At 37.7% G+C, this 17960-nt stretch overlaps 1 protein-coding gene across 1 annotated transcript in view; it reads left to right on the top strand.

Annotated features, from left to right (window-relative positions):
• SUCLG2 (succinate-CoA ligase GDP-forming subunit beta) overlaps positions 1–17960 on the top strand; it is a 292253-nt gene that overhangs the window by 124328 nt on the left and 149965 nt on the right. Inside the window, exons 3-4 of the mRNA XM_019024673.4 lie at positions 10806–10905; positions 11770–11860. Coding sequence (XP_018880218.4) covers positions 10806–10905; positions 11770–11860 — 191 coding nt within the window. The remainder of the gene's footprint in view (positions 1–10805; positions 10906–11769; positions 11861–17960) is intronic.

Below are 17960 nucleotides of genomic sequence, written 5' to 3'. Positions count from 1 at the left end.
ATGGATGAATTCCTGGACACATACACCTTCCCATGACTAAACCAGGAAGAACTTGAATCCCTGAATATACCAATAACAAGTTCTGAAATTGAGGCAGTAATTAATAGCCTACCAACCAAAAAAAGCCTAGGACAAGATGGATTCACAGCTGACTTCTGCCAGAGGTACAAAGAGGAGCTGGCACCATTCCTTCTGAAACTATTCCAAACAATAGAAAAGGAGGGACTCGTCCCTAACTCATTTTATGACGCCAGCATCATCCTGGTACCAAAACCTGGCAGAGACACAACAAAAAAAGAAAACTTCAGGCCAACATCCCTGATGAACATCGATGCTAAAATCCTCAATAAAATACTGGCAAACCGAATTCAGCAGCACAACAAAAAGCTTATCCACCACGATGAAGTAGGCTTCATCCCTGGGATGCCAATCTGGTTCAGCATACACAAATCAATTAACATAATCCATCACATAAACAGAACCAAAGACAAAAACCACATGATTATCTCAATAGATGCAGAAAAGGCCTTTGATAAAAATCAACACTGCTTCGTGCTAAAAACTCTCAATAAACTAGGTATTGATGGAACATATCTCAAAATAATAAGATCTGTTCATGAAAAACCCACAGGCAATATCATATTGAATGGGCAAAAGCAGGAAGCATTTCCTTTGAAAATTGGCACAAGACAAGGATGCCCTCTCTCACCACTCCTATTCAACATAGTTAGAAGATGTGGCCAGGACAATCAGGCAAGAGAAGGAAATAAAAGGTATTCAAATAGGAAGAGAGGAAGTCAGATTGTCTCTGTTTGCAGATGACATGATTGTATATTTAGAAAACACCATCGTCTCTGCCCAAAATTCCCTTAAGCTGATAAGGAACTTCAGCGAAGTCTCAGGATACAAAGTCAATGTGCAAAAATCACAAGCATTCCTATACACCATTAATAGACAAACAAAGAGCCAAATCATGAGTGAACTCCCATTCACAATTGCTACAAAGGGAATAAAATACCTAGATATACAACTACAAGGTTTGTGAAGGACCTCTTCAAGGAGGACTACAAACCACTGCTCAAGGAAATAAGAGAGGATACAAACAAATGGAAAAACATTCCATGCTCATGGATAGGAAGAATCAATATTGTGAAAATGGCCATACTGCCCAAAGTAATTTATAGATTGAATGCTATCCCCATGAAGCTACCATTGACTTTCTTCAGAGAATTAGTAAAAACTACTTTAACTTTCATATGGAACCAAGAAAGGGCCCCTAAAACAAAGATAATCCTAAGCAAAAAGAACAAAGCTGAAGGCATCTCTCTGCCTGACTTCAAACTGCACTACAAGGCTACAGGAACCAAAACAGCATGGTACTGGTACTAAAACAGAGATAGAGACCAACAGAGGCCTCCGAAATAACACCACACATCTACAACCATCTGATTTTTGACAAACCTGACAAATACAAACAATGGGGAAAGAATTCCCTGTTCCTGAAGGGTGTTGGGAAAACTGGTTAGCCATATGCAGAAAACTGAAACTGGACCCCTTCCTTACACCTTACACAAAAATTAACTCAAGATGGAGTAAAGACTTAAACATAAGACCTAAAACGATCAAAACCCTACAAGAAAGCCTAGGCAATACCATTCAGGACATAGGCATGGGCAGAGACTTCATGACTAAAACGCCAAAGCAATAGCAACAAAAGCCAAAATTGAAAAATGGGCTCTAATTAAACTAAAGAGCTTCTGTACAGCAAAAGAAACTACCATCCGAGTGAACAGGCAACCTACAGAGTGGGAGAAAATTTTTTGCAGTCTATCCATCTGACAAAGGGCTAATATCCAGAATCTGCAAGGAACTTAAACAAATTTACAAGAATGAAGAAAACAAACCCATCAAAAAGTGGGTGAAGGATATGAACAAACACTTCTCAAAAGAAGATGTTTATATGGCCAACAAACATGAAAAAAAGCTTATTATCACTGGTCTTTAGAGAAATGCAAATCAAAACCACAATGAGATATCATCTCATGCCAGTTAGAATGGCAACCATTAAAAAGTCAGGAAATAATAGATGCTGGAGAGGATGTGGAGAAATAGGAACACTTTTACACTGTTGATGGGAGTGTAAATTAGTTCAACCATTGTAGAAGAGAGTGTGGCAATTCCTCAAGGATCTAGAACTAGAAATTGCCATTTGACCAAGCAATCCCATTACTGGGCGTATACCCAAAGGATTATAAATCATTCTACTATATAGACACATGCACACGTATGTTTATTTCGGCACTGTTCACAATAGCAAAGACTTGGAACCAACCCAAATGCCCATCAGTGATAGACTGAATAAAGAAAATGTGGCACATATAAATTATGGAATACTATGCAGCCATAAAAAGGATGAGTTCATGTCCTTTTCAGGGACATGGATGAAGCTGGAAACAATCATTCTCAGCAAAGTAACACAAGAACAGTAAACCACACAGTGCATGTACTCACTCATAAGTGGGAGTTGAGCAATGAGAACACGTGGACACAGGGAGGGGAACATCACACACTGGGGCCTGTCGGTGGGTTGGGGGTAGGGGAGGGTCTGAGAGGGGAACGGATTTAAATAACAGAAATAACAGAAAATTAGGAGAAATATCTAAGGTGGATGACTGGTTGATGGGTGCAGCAAACCACCATTGCTCATGTATACCTATGTAACAAACCAGCAGGTTCTGCATATGTATCCCAGAACCTAAAGTATAATTTTAAAAAGTATACTTAATTATTGTTAATGACTGTACATATGGTGTTTTATTGTTTCATTATTTGGATACATAAAATTTATTTTCCCAATAGTGTCCAAATGTTGGTGGACATTTGGATTATTTCTAGTTTTTTCACTATTATAACTACATTGCAATGAAAATCTTTAGTTCTCTTGTCAATTTTCATGGAAGTAGGATTGTGCTAGCAAAGGATTTTTTGTGAGCCCTAAGCAGATGGCCCTCCTAATTGCCTTCAAAGATTCCAGGTACTTTTTAACTGTTGTGCATTTTTCAGCTGTATGAAATAAGTTGCCCAGCCTGAATCCTTGATTTGTACTGGGCTCAGGAGTCTATGAGAGGGAGTTTTATTTCAGTCTGCATTGGCTGTCTGGAGAATGAGTTCCTCTAAAGAGCAGAACAGGTTGGAGAGGTGAAGGGTTCCTGACGGATGATGTGTCTGAATGAGAAGAAGATGACTGGGCAGCAGGGCTTGGTGATTTGCAGGCACAGAGGTCTCAGGTTTAGTGTGAAGTGGTGCCTGATTGAGCCAGTCTTCCCTGGAGGGAGTTCATATAGTCCATGCTGTAAAGGAAAAAACTGTTGCTACGGGCTCAGCCACACAGCTTTAGTATCCTCTGTGAAAGGACTTACTTGTGTGAAGGTGAAGGATTTTCCTCAGTTGTGGACAGGAATACCTGGAGAAAACTGGCAGGAGTATGGTCCAGAGACCATAGGCAGTGAATGATGGCAGTGAACAGACAGCAGGGCAAAGATTCTGGACAGCAGTTGTGATTGCCTATGAGGGCGCCTATCACCAATGGAGGAGGATCTGAGAGAGGAACAGATTTAAATAACAGAAAATAAGGAAAATACAAGATTTCTATTCAAGAAGGTGGATGATCTCTGAAATTAGTAATATTGCTGTAAAAGTGAAACGAACGTCTTTAAATATAGGTGCAGCCAGACAGTGTATATATTGCATACATTTTAAATTTCATGGTCATTCCAATTGGCTCTGAAAATGAAACCTTCATGAGTTTATGTTCCACCAGCAGGATATGAGTGTGTGCACACCAAGAGCTGTTCTGGCTTTTGCCACCTTTTGTTCTTCCCTTCCTCATCACTGGTTATGGTCGACAAGAGAATCCCCTTAATGTCAAGTAGCCTTCAATAATATGCAACTAAAGGAGAGGTGGATTCTCAAGCAACTCAGAAACGTTTCAGAGCTGTTCATTTTCAACCCGCAACACTTGTGGGCTCTGCTGTCGGATGTTATAGCTATCAGGTGTGATGACTTGTACTGTGTCACCTTGTTTAGCTGGAACTATGTTTCCCAGAATCCCCTTCCCTGTATAGTTTTGGGTTCGAGTTGACTAAGAGAGGAGTTTGCACAGAATTTGTGATTACTCCCTGCAGTTCATTGTGATTAGGTAGTGACAGACAGATGTGGAGATGTTAGCAAGAGGCTCCAGCCTTTTCTTGCTCTTCTCTGCATTGTGTCCAGCTGTTTGTCCCAAGTGCTGATCCTGCTGAGCGATATGGACCGAGGCCCATCATGAGATGCTTGGTGTCTTAGTCTATTTAGTGTTGCTGTAAAAGAGTACCTGAGGATGGGTAATTCATTTATTTATTTATTTTTAAATTTAATTTTCTTTTATTTTAAGTTCCGGGTAATCTATTCATAAGGGATCGTCTCCCGTGACCCAAGCACCTCCCATTAGGCCTGTCCTCCAACACTGGAGGTCAGATTTCAACGAGAGATTTTGTGGGGACAAGCATCCAAACTGTAGCACTTGGCAGCAAGTCCCAAGTCCTTTTCCCCAGCTCCTCCTTTGCCATCCACTTCTCCATCTGGAGGTGCTGATTCCTCTGCTTGGCTGGCTGGGGACTCCTAGGACCCTCCAACCTCACTTTTAGACCTGCCTTTTCTCAGCTCCTCTTGTAAGTGTGCAAGCTTCGATTCCTATAATAAATCCCTTGTCTATAAGTCATAGTAGTTCTGCCTCCTTAATTGAACCCTGGCTGACTCACATCTTTGGTTTGAAAATCAGGGGGAAACATGATTTTTTTATAGCTAGTTTTCCTTAACTTCCTTTAAATACATACACATAATACAGTAGAAATACTTTTGGCTTTCATAAATGCTTCATCTTCCATGACTGTTTCCAGCACCTCTTGAAATTACAAGTGTTACACAGGTATTTTTACTGTCAATGTATATCATAATAGGATTGCTTTGTCCTGTAATTAATCAGTAGATATTTCTTCTGGAAGTTTGTTCTTTTGAAGAAACTTGTATTTTTCTGAAAAACTGTCATTTCTTCAAGTGGCTTCATTTGCAAAAGATTTGTTTAATGTCCTGTGGTTTCATTCTTACAATGTTAGAAATTCTTTAATTAGTTACAGGTGTTGAATGAGGTCACATGAGCATTTTTTTTTTTTTTTGCCATCAGTGTTAGGGAGTTCTGTCCTAAGGCTTTTGTGTAGAAATATGTCTTTTAATATAATTGACACAATGTAAGATTGGCTGACTAGTATTAAACTACATGAAAAGAGCAAGATTGTATCTTTTACTGAGAATAGTAAGATGTTACAACTGAATTGGGTTTTTCTAGAGATAATTTTTATTTACCTTTAAAAATTTTATCACCAACAAAATGTGTATTAACGATTATGAAAGCAATAAGTAAGATTAGTGACAAGATCAGAGGAGTAGCCTAATTTATATTACAGATTTTAATGTGGCCCATAATATAGTAATAAATATACAATATTTTTAAGAATATGGCAAATATGAAAAAACTGATTTAATAAACTTTAATTTAGGAATTTTTATAAGGACTAAAATTAAAATTATTCCATTGAAAGCATAAATACATTTTGTGTTAAGATATTATCATTTTTAAATAATCAAACTCTTCAAAATGGCATTATCATGCCCCCACAGTATCCAAAGAAAGGATTTTTTTCATAATATGGAATCATATTCAAAAGGAAATTTTAGATTTAAAACTTACATGAAAGCCTTATCAGTTAAGAATTTCTTGATTTGAAATAATATCTCCCTGGATAACTTCCTATTTGTATCATAAAATCCTTGTCCTGGAGATGGTTCTATTTCTGTCTTGTACTTATACTTGAAAGTGGCTGTTTTAGACATATACGGTTCAAATCTCTGATGGGCAGCAGTCTACTGGAGAGCCATGTATCTCCAGTCTCATTCAGTCAAATGATGTGACCAATGGTGAAATGGTTTATTCTAATGTGCTGTATGTTTGAAATTCTCTGTCCCAAATTTGAAAAGTCCATGTCAGACATGTTGAAAGCTGAAATAATTATTTCAGTCTCAAAGATGCCTTTTGACATATGGAGAATTATTACAGTATCATCTTATTCCCATTGACCCAGTTACAAGTTGAGGAAATATGTGTCATTCTATAGGTGATATCATAGTAATGATTGAAGATTGGTAACTGTCTATTTTTATGTTTGGGTTCTGAAGTCGTAACGCAAACATAGAAGTGAGCTCATTTCCTTTGAGAAATTGGCACCAAGGCCTCTAACTTATCTCTGTATAATTGTATATTCTTTATTAAAGTTCATCTTTACACAATATCTTTTGACTCTTCTCTTGCCTTCCACTTTCCCTTCTTCTTGCCTTCTGGTAATAGGTAAATCTGAAATTCTGAAATACAATTTAACTTTCTCAATTAGGAATTCTATGAACTCTCATGAAAGGTGATTGCCATGCTACATATTATACGATGCAATTGTGCTGAGAACTGGATATTCCAATTTTGCTCCAGTCAGTGAACCACAGAAATCAGTTTCAGCAAGTCCAATATTATTGACTCCAAATAGATGATCATTGTAGTAGTCATCTCATTGCAGTATCAGTGATACATTTAGCATTTAGGGAAGTATTATATTTTAGAAAAGAGCAATGCTGAATAAAAACCAGCTCAGTAACACAAATAGTTGACTCATCACTGAACTGTTTTTAAAAAATAGTTGAAAATAACTTACTTTTGTCAATATATTTGATTAACATTTCAGACATTTACTATGATTCCTATTATGGCTCTGAAATATGTCTTGTGAGCATTACTTTGTGTAAATATGTTTTCAGAAAGCCATCTCTAAGAAAATTAAGTGAACTGTATTTTACAAAGCTTGCTTAATTAAAAATGTGTATTCTGTTTAGATTATGCTTTTCTTAATGAATTGATTTTTTTCCCTTTAGACCTACTGCTTCCAAGAATGTTTATTATCTAGCATGTGACTATTGGGGATCTATAAAAATTGGTATAAAACTGTATTATAATTAGAATAACACTGGTGGTAAAGAATGAAAAGAAAACATTTGTAAAAGCATTGTTATAATTCAGCTAATAGAGTAAAAAAAGACCACAGAGTGAGGTTTTGCTTAGACTTTTTAAATCGCTCTAAATATTGTTCTCTTAAGTGATACTGTGTTTGAGAGTCTTACATATTTATAAGTTTGTCAGATATGTCTTACAGTGTTTTCTACTAAAATATATGTAAATTCTAATAAACTGGTTCCCATTAAACTGAGTGAAAACCTAGCCATGAGTGCTGGTTATTTTCAGAAACTCACTAAGAAAGGAACAAAATTTAGTGAAGACGTTGCATACTTAGGCTACTGCGTATAAAAATAGCAATTAAGAGCAAAGACTTTGGAGTTATCCAAACCCAAGTTATACCACCTCAGAGTCCAGTAATATAATTATCAATGTCTAGCTTGTTGTCTACTTCTATATAAAAGCTATTTTATGCCTGTAATCCTAGCACTTTGGGAGGCTGAGGTGGGCAGATTGCCTGAGCTCAGGAGTTTGAGACCAGCCGGAGCAACATGGGAAACCTCATCTCTGCTAAAAATACAAAAAATTAGCTGGGCATGGTGGCATGTGCCTGTAAGCCCAGCTACTCGGAAGGCTGAGGCAGGAGAACCGCTTGAACCCGGGAGGCAGAGGTTGCAGTGAGCCAAGATCACACCACTGCACTCCAGCCTGGGTGACAAAGTGAGACTCTGTCTAAAACAAAAAATAAAAATAAAACCCCAACACCTATTAGAGTTAATTTTTTTCCTCTGTCCTTTTAGCTTGTTTTTCTAAAGGATGGTTAAGTCATCTTATTCAGACAAAAATTGCATTTCATATATGGGATTTTTTTTTCTTTTCTAATACTGTTCAGGATTCGGGCAAGAGGCAATGTTAAATAAAAACAGAAATTTGAGTTTTGGGAGAGATCAGATCTTTAAATAAATACAAACAGTGACATTTAGTACATGTGAATCAATTTGGTCAATACTGAATGAAGAGATGAGTTACTGTTGAGTGGGATTTGTCATCTTAATTTTCAGCACCTTGAGTAAATAAGCCTTCAATTAAATTACTTCATGAGAGTTTTTCTCAAGATGAGAAAAACTTGCTTTACTTTGGGCTGCTGACTTGCTGACTTACTATATTGATTTAGCACTTGAGATGTAATCAGAAGAGATGATTTTAGTGAATTCATTTTTGGCCTGGGGTGTATGTTGCAGATGTGCGTAGGTTGTTGTCTTTTTCTATTTGTCCTGATCTATGGTTTCAGAGTCTCTGAACTGGTTGCTTGTTCTACCAACTGTTTTGCATGGAATACTTTTGACTGGAGGTCAAATAGCAACACGTTTAATTGACAACACTTCATTGAAGATACAACTCTTTCTGTGTCTTCATGGTTAGTGACTAAAGCTGATCTAATCAAGCCTATGTAGTGCCAATTAACAATGCCCAATTAGGTATTCTCTCTGGCTTTCAACTTTTGCTGCTGGAAAGCTCAGAGAGGAAAGCATCTCTTCAGGATGACAAGGGTATGAAAAATGATAATGGCAATGGAATGCCAGTTATTTAAAGAATTTGAAGTGATCACAATTAAAAATTTGAGTAGACAGCAAAAAGTATTTTTTCCACTTGATGTCTTCCAAAGAAAAATAGGAAATGTCTTCCTGTGTGCCATTTTTTCTTAATTGATGAAAATTATTATAATGTTGATAGCTATCATATTTTGACTTTAAAAAAATGTGCCAGGCACTTTACTACATTTCATTTATTCTTCACATCATTCTTACACTGTAGACTTCTTTAATATGACTGCTTTACAGAAGGGCATGCTACTTTTACCTTTCTGAATCTCAGTTGTTTCTACTCTACAAAGAAAGTGATAGGTGGAGTTGGAGATTTTAACCAGGTCTGTTTAACTCCAGTATCCTTGCTCTTACTACTGTTCTTGCAGTAAGCTAAATATGCAATGTATTCATTTTACTTGGTTGCTTTCCTTGTGAGTTTCTGACAATTAATTTGTCTTCTACTCAGCTTGATGGAAACCAGTTTATTATAAGACAGGGCTTGACCAATGTTGTGATGGTTCGTATCCAGGGCAGAAATTATTGCCAGAGGGTACACAGGACAGCCTTCTAAGAAAAAACTGTGTTTGCTTCTGAGAAGAAGGTGGGCTTCAGCTTTCTGAGTGTAAGCAAATATAGGAGACAAGAAGACTAACGAATGAAGACAGTGAAGGAGCCTCAATGGTGTGACATCGGCTGGCTGAATGCCTTCTGTAAAATACTTCTGTAGCTCCCCATTGCCTTGATGATAAAACCTTCCACGGCTCTTTCCGTTTGAACCTTTACCTGCTTGCCTGTGGGTAACAATGATGATGACAGTGACAGTAATAGCTGAAATAACCAAACTTAATGGAGCGCTTGTTAGTTTTTTGGTTTAGCCATCTCTGTAATGATTCCTTTCATTCTTTACAATATACAAAGGTAATAAATGAACTAACTGGTCGAGGCAATAGTTTTTAATTAATCACAAGTTTTCAGGCTCTGGGATAAAGCATTCATGTGTGTCCATTTAATTTTTAAAACAACCCTAGTCATCATTTCACAGTTGAATAAACCGAGTTTCAGAGACATTAAGTAACTTGCCTAATGTCACACAGCTGGGTGAGGGATGAAGGCCAGATTGAAACCTGGGTTTGCAGATTCTAAATCTGGTATACTGAACCAGAATACTCTCATGGCCTTATAGGGGATCAGTTGGGTTCTGTGATTTTAAATAAAGATGACTCACAAACAGAGGATGTCAGCTGTGGTCTGCAGTTGTGTGCTGTTTGGTTTATTAAACATATTTGATTTGGAGGCAGTTTTTTGTTTTTGTTTTTGTTTTTGTTTTGTTTTGTTTTGTTTTGGTGGTTGGGGAGGGGAGCTACCCTGTTTGCTAAAGGCCCCATTTGTCACTGGGCTACTTCATGCACCCAACTTCCCTGCAAGGGAAGATATTTGTGTTAATAACTCTCGTCTAAAAAGTCAAGATTAGAGAGTTCTTTCATTCGTGGAGTGTGATGAGAAACAAAGATTCCACAACCACTTTCCCCCAGGATATTTTGTTACCTTGCCAATAATTTTAAAATATTGCTTGCTTTTAGTTTTAATCCATTTCCTCCTCCCTTTCCCAACCCTATCAATATATAGAACAACTGCTCAGAAAACTGTTGGTTTCCAATAATGCAGTTATTAACTATGACCTTTGTGTCTTGTCTTTATACCTTCCCCCACATAATCCAGTCTTCCCTTTGACATCTCTGATGGTTAGGTCCTCTTACTGGCCAACTGGTGCCTCTGCCACATGGGAGTGCCATTACACAGTAAAATTAATACCTCCTTCCAGGATTTATTTAGCTTCTTCTGACACACTCAAAAGAGCAAGGGAACACATTTCTTGCTTTCCCTTGGGAAGGTCAAGTATTAGATGATTAAACTGGTAGGAAGCATTTGAATATCCTCAGTAAACAAGCTTTGTATTTAGGCACATAGATGTTTTTTTGAAGTTCTTCATTGCATTTATTTTCAAAGTTAGTTTGAGAGAGCTTTTAGCAGTTACTTGGAAGTTATGTGCCATTATTGCTTTCCTTATTGCTTAAAAAACAAAAAAAGAATTTAAAATCAGCTACCAACTCTGGATTTTTCTTTTTCAGATGCAAAAGAAATTGTTTTAAAAGCCCAGATCTTAGCTGGAGGAAGAGGAAAAGGTGTCTTCAATAGTGGTTTGAAAGGAGGTGTTCATTTAACAAAAGAGTAAGTCTGGAGGTTGTTATTCCTTGTCTTTTGGCCAAGCAGTTATGGAAGATCTTGCTCAAGATTGAAAGGCACACTGAGGGTGGTTGTGGTGGGGTAGGAGCGGGCCAAAGCAACTAGAAGAAACTGAAATCATAGGTAGAGGGCTCTGGCAGTGCCCTAGTTTTCGTTCTGCCCCCACAAAATGATTTTTCTTACTAATTGGTGAAAACTTGACAGTCCTTCTGTCCTAAACAATCAATGATTCATCATAAATGTTGGAAATGATACCACTTCCAACTGAAATGCTACTTCCATAATGTCACTCCTCTATTCAAGAACCTGCAGGGACTCCCCATTACCAGTGGCATCTGGGGTACCTCCCCTCTGATAGTCCAAGCCTTCCTTTATTTGAGCCCGTCTTTTCAACTTCATCTCCTGCATCTCCTAGCACTGAACACTTTCCTCTCCTCCCTATTCCTGTCACACACCTTTTTACTATTTACTTTGATCTTTACCCTCTTCCTTTCCCTCTCATTGTTCAATATCTCCCCAGTTTTCCACTGTCGGATCTTCAGTCAACCCTTATCTGAATCTGGTGTGCATTTCAGCATTCTCTCTTTACTATGACTGTAACTTTTTTGGGTGAAGAGGTCACAAAGCATCTTTTGTTTCATTTATTCATTCATGAACTCACTTTTATTTTGCTCTCAGTGAGCCTCTAGTACAGTGCTAAACACGCAGCACATAAGCAGAAAGACTCATGGATTTTGTGAGGGTGAAGGTGAACCCTTTGCAGTGTAGACATGAGGCTCTGTGTAAGGACTCTGATTTAAATGATTTTCAACAAACATTCATTTTCTGCTTGTTTTCTCTTTCTCTTAGCCCTAATGTTGTGGGACAGCTGGCTAAACAGATGATTGGGTACAATCTAGCGACAAAACAAACTCCAAAAGAAGGTGTGAAAGTTAACAAGGTAATATGGATACTTTGGGTCATTTTTTATATATGTGTTAAAAAATAGAAAAGAAAACCATCCTTCAGTTTTTGACAGAATCTAATGAAGTACTGCTCTTTGGCAGTGTGCCATTTTATTTTTTAAAGCTCATCTAATCTGTTTAGTAAGTAGTATGTCTTGGAGGAGAAATGAAAAGGGCTCTATGATAGTAATATTATTTATTATCATTAACATTTAGCAAAAAGTGGGTGAGGGTGAGTGACCGAGCAATGGCTTTCCCTCTGAGAACACAGATGCATTCTATTTAGTTGAGAAGCGCTTGCTGTGACAGCCTTATATTCAGTGAGGGACATTCGCTGCTCCCACACAGTGGCCCTCAACCCCAGGCGTGTCTGTCAGAATTACCTATTGTGGTTGTTTTTCTAAATGCCCCATTCCTTATTTTAGGATGACTATAATTTTGAGCCATTTTTATTGCTGGGGGTATATTGCATTAGGAAGGTCAGCTGAAGTACCCAAGTATGTATAGCATGTGGACACACACCCCTCATCCACACATAGAAAATAAAGCCCAGAGGAAAGTGGCCTGCCTCAGTCATGAAATTGTGAGTGGTAGAGCTGAGACCAGAACCTAACTCTCCCTCCTGCCAGTCTACCTTTCACCATCCCTTTTGTGTATCCAGACACTAGAACTAGCTACCTGGGTTGCAGAATCCAGTGCAAAATAAAAAGGCAGGGACCCGTGTTAAAATTTCGAGACAGCTATAGCTGTAAATCCCTTTACAACTACACAGATCACATGTGTCAGCCCTGAAAAGCATCCATGGTTAGAAGATCCTGTCCTAACAGCGAATTAGGGTCCCGCATTTTGGGGTGGCAGCTGTCTGCTCTGTTGACATAGTGTCACAGATCAGTGGTCTCTACCAGTGCACCCTGCTGCAGGACACTGCAGTGGTAACATCCTGTTTTTACTTTTCAGGGAGAGTTTTGTGGAAAACTCTTAAGTTGTTGTATTTATCAGTATTTAGTTCCGTTTTCTTTTGTTAATTTTTGTGGGTACATAGTAGGTGTATATATTTATAAGGTACATGAGATGTTTTGATATAGGCATACAATGTGTAATTATCCCGTTACAGTCCTTTTTCTTGCTGTGTAGCAATCTACGATATGGATGTACCTACCACAGTTTGTTTAACCATCATCTGTTGAAAGACATCTGGGTTGGTTCGTTTTTGGCTATTACAAATAAAGCCACTCTAGACATTCATGAACAGGTTTTTGGTATAAATATAAATCTTCATTTTGGGGGATAATTGTTGGGTTATGTGGAAGTTGTATAATTAGTTTTTTTAAGAAACTGATGAATGTTTTCCAGCATGGCTGTTCCATTTTACATTGCCATCAGCAGTGTGTAAGTGGTCAGGGTTCTCCACATTCCAGCCCGCATTTGGTGGTGGTGGTATTATTTTAGCCATTCTTATGGGTGTGTAGTGATATTTCATTGTGATTTTAATTTGCATTTCCCTAATGGCTAAAGGTGTTGAACATCTTTTCATGTGCTTATTTGCCATCTGTAGATTGTGGTTGGTGAATTGTCTGTTCATGGATGCTATGGTCTGAATGCTCCCTCCAAAATGCATGTTGAAATTTAATCCCCATTGTGGTTTGCATTAAGAGGCAGAGCCTTTTGGGAAGTGATTAGTCATGAAGGCTCTGCCCTCATGAATGGATTAGTGCGGGCTTGTCTAACCCACGGCCCACAGGCCACAGGCATCCCAGGATGGCTTTGAAAGTGGCCCAAGACAAATTTGTAACCTTTCTAAACATTATGAGATTTTTTTTGCAATTTTAGTTTCTTAGCGCAGCTATTTTTAGTGTTAGTGTATTTTATGTGCGGCCCAAGACAATCCTTCTTATTCCAGTGTGGCCCAGGGAAGCCAAAATATTGGACATCCCTGGTAGTGCTTTATAAAAGGGCTGAAGGGAACTAGCTTAGACCTGTTTTGCATCTCCACTTTCTGCCACGTGAGGATGAAGCAAGAAAGGCCGTATCACTAAATGGCAGTGCACTGATCTTGGACTTCCCAACCTCCAGAACTGTGAAACAATATATTTTTGTCCTTTATAAATGACCAGATCTGAGGTATTTTGTAACAGCAGCATGAAGAGACAAAGCAAATTTCTTTTGGCCATTTTCTAATTAGATTATGTTTTTACTATTGAGTTTTGAGTTATTTTAGGTACTAGTCCACTGTTGGATATGTGCTTTGTAAGTATTATCTGTTACACTATATGACATATATATTCATTTTTTCAATAGGGTCATTTGCAGGGCAAAAGTGTTTAATTTTGACAAAGTCCAATATGTCAATATTTCCTTTATGGATTATACCTTTTTAGTATCAGGTCTAAGTCCTCTTTACGTTGCCCTACATAATAAAAATTTTCTCATATTTTTTCTAGATGTTTTATAGTTTTATGTTTTATATTTAGGTTTGTGATCCATTTTGAGTTAACTTTTGAATAAGTTGTGAGACTTATGTCAAGGTTATTTTTTAAGGGGCAAAAGGGCTATGATGTTCAATTACTCCTGCACCATTTTTTGGAAAGGCTTATCTTTTCTCCATTGAATTGCTTTTACATCTTTGTCAGAATTCAGCTGGGCATCTTTCTTTGGGTCTGTTTTGGGGTTCTCTGTTTTGTTCCATTGATCTTTGTGGCTGTCCCTCCACCAATACCACAGAGTCTTAATTACTGTATTTATATAAATTCTGAAATTGAGTAGAATAACTCTTGTCACTTTATTCTTCTTTTCCAAAACAGTTTTACCTGTTCTAGTTCCTATGCCTTTTTATGTACAATCTAGAACAATTTTATCTTTACGAAAAAATCTTGCTGAGATTTTGATAGGAATCTTATTAAACCTGTATATGAATTTGGAGGGAATTGGTTTTTTGTTATGTTAAGCCTTGCAACCCATGAATATGATATGTCTCTCCTTTTTTTAGGTCTCCTTTGATTTATTTCATCAGCATTGTATTGTTTTCAGCATATACGTTTGGTATATGTTTTGTCAGACTTACACATACATTATTCTCTTTTAAAGCAATTACAAGTGGCATTGGATTCTTAATTTCGGTGTCCAACATGCTCATTGTTAATTGGTGTTGATTTCTTTTTAAATGGTTGGTGAAGTTCCCTAGTGAAACCATGTGAGCCTAGAGATTTCTTTGTCTGTGCGTGTTAATGTTTTTGGGTTGCTGGCTTCTCTAGCACCCAACACCCTGCCTGAGATTTATGAGGCCAAAGAAAACACAGGAGACTCACTACCATGCACTTCCTTGGACCTCAAGCTCCCTAGCTAGTCTCTCTTCTTCTCTATAACTTTCAGAGTCACCTTAAGTCTTATGTATATATATGTCCAAGGTTTTTATTTGTACTTAGCGGGAAGAATAGGGAAAAATATGTCTACTCCATCTTCTCAAAAGTAGAAGTCCCCAGATTATAGAACCTTTTGATTCTAAATTTATTTCAGAAGCTATTTAAACACATACACACATTTATACACATCAGATATTTGCTTTCTAAGTCTGTGCCAATGTGTTATGTATTCCTGGAGCTAGTAGTAGGGCCTGTGAGACAGTGCTACTCATCATGCGGTCCAGGATTCAGTACCAATAGTGGTTACTGCTCTGTAATCAATTTAAAATTCGAGAATGTACTTTTAATCTTCTCTGTTCACGGGTGTGTTACAAATAGTTTGTACGGTAGCACTCATCTCCTGACCACAATTCCAGTAGCATGATATTTTTAAGAAAACAGATTCAGTGGTAGATAGGTCAAAGAAAGTTAAAAAGCTTTCTATACTGGTGGACTCCACAAAGACGATGTGTCAACATATTCTTTGTGTAACTCACAGGTGAAGCTCTTTTGAAATGTTTCTAATGGAGTTGCTCAGGGATGAGTGTTTGTGGATTCCATTTAGATTTATCTGTAACACTTCCTAAAATACTCTGTCATCCTCGATCATTTGGAAGGCATGACGATGTCAACAAACTGGCCTTTGTTGTATAAAATTTCTTGAATTATCTCTTGATAATTATCATTTTCCTGGTGACATTTTCTTAAAGAGTCATACATTATTCCTATGAAGCAAGAGCTGTTTCAGACAGCATCTGGGCTTCACAAATAGAAATTTGGTGGAATACAGAGCACGTCTGTCAACATTTTTGAAGCTTAAGAATAGGACTCTTGAATGACACTTATCCTAAAAAGTTATAATTTTGTGTTGCCTCTAAGAATAACTACTGAAAGTCATTAAGTATTATTCTCCAAACTAACTCTGCATTAGAAAATGAACAGCATTATGCCAGTAGACCTGAAAGCATATACCAAACACACTCCTCATTTTGTATTCTGTGCCAATCAAATTTCTTAAAACAGCTTTCTCTTCTAGAGAAAGTTTTAGAAGAAATGATTATCTTAATTTCTTAAAATGTTTGTATTAATGTTGATGCTTAGAAAGGCAGACTTTATGTTATTTCTATAAACAACAAGTTGTTACTGTATTTTATAAGGAAAGAATAGGGCTAAGTATTTTTGCTTCAAATATTGTCCCACCCCTCAATCAGAAATTCTGAAAGAATTGACGGTTTCAAGCAACCTGAAGACTGAGAGAATTAAGCACTGACTGACGGTTTGACCTTCATTGTTGGTGAGAACAACCAACTTGAAATCAGAATGTTTCTGTGCTAATTCTAACACCATGTGCTGAGAAATAGTTTTTATATACTTATGAACTTCCATTTCTGATAAATCAATATGAAGACCTATAGATTTTATTTTTAACTAATGGTAAATTCAACAAAAGTTTGAAAAAGAGGAGTTCTGTATTCATTCCATCCATTATAGCTTTTTAGATCATTATATATTTATCCCATTTCATGTGACCTAAAACTTAAGTGTTTTTGTGGTATCTGAGTAGTTAAAATCTAATGCTACTTAATCTGTAACTTTTTTTTGTGGAACCCATCACTAAACTACTTGTAAGAAAAGCAATGTGGCCGGGTGCGTTGGCTCACACTTGTAATCCGAACACTTTGGAGGCCGAGGTGGGCGAATCACGAGGTCAGGAGATTGAGACCACGGTGAAACCCCGTCTCTACTAAAAATACAAAAAATTAGGCCAGGCGCGGTGGCTCATGCCTGTAATCCCAGCACTTTGGGAGGCCGAGGCAGGCGGATCACGAGGTCAGGAGATCGAGACCATCCTGGCTAACATGGTGAAACCCCGTCTCCACTAAAAAATACAAAAAAATTAGCCGGGTGTGGTGGTGGGCGCCTGTAGTCCCAGCTGCTTGGGAGGCTGAGGCAGGAGAATGGCATAAACCCAGGAGGCAGAGCTTGCAGTGAGCCGAGATCGCGCCACTGCACTCCAGCCTAGGTGACAGAGCGAGACTCTGTCTCAACAAAAAAAAAAAAAAAAAAAAAAAAAAAAGAAAAGCAATGTTAGTGCTTTCATTGTTTTCACATCTATTACTGATTATTTATGGGATTGTTTTTATATTCTTTAAACATCCAAGATATCTTTCACTGTTCTTGTTAGGTATGTAAGTTGGAACAACCTCTCTCAAGCACTTTGGCAGTACTTATCAACATTTTAAATATTCACAGTTTAAAACCTAGACATTTCACTTTTAGGATACTTATCTACAGGGATACTAAAAGAAATGAACAAAGATATATGTACAAAAATACTCACTAAAGTAGCATTTTAGGAAAATTGAAGTTCATGTAAATGTCTGTCAGCAGGCCAGGCACCATGACTCATGCCTGTAATCCCAACACTTTGGGAATCTTAGGCGAGTGTATTGCTTGAGTCCAGGAGTTTGAGATCAGCCTGGGCAACATAGCAAGACCCCATCTCTACAAAAAATAAAGCAAAAATTAAGTGGCTATGGAGGCACGTGCCTGTAGTTTCAGCTACTCAGGAGATTCGTTTGAACCTGGGAGGTCAAGGCTGTAGTGAGCCACGACTGTGCCATTGCACTCCAGCCTGAGAGCAACACAGCAAGACCATCTCAAAATGAATGAATGAATGAATGAATAAATAAATAAA

The sequence above is a fragment of the Gorilla gorilla genome, chromosome 2 (assembly GCF_029281585.2).
Source record: "Gorilla gorilla gorilla isolate KB3781 chromosome 2, NHGRI_mGorGor1-v2.1_pri, whole genome shotgun sequence".
NCBI classification, from domain to species: domain Eukaryota; kingdom Metazoa; phylum Chordata; class Mammalia; order Primates; family Hominidae; genus Gorilla; species Gorilla gorilla.
Note: the sequence above shows the minus strand (reverse complement) of the source record. Positions and strands in the feature narration are given on the sequence as shown.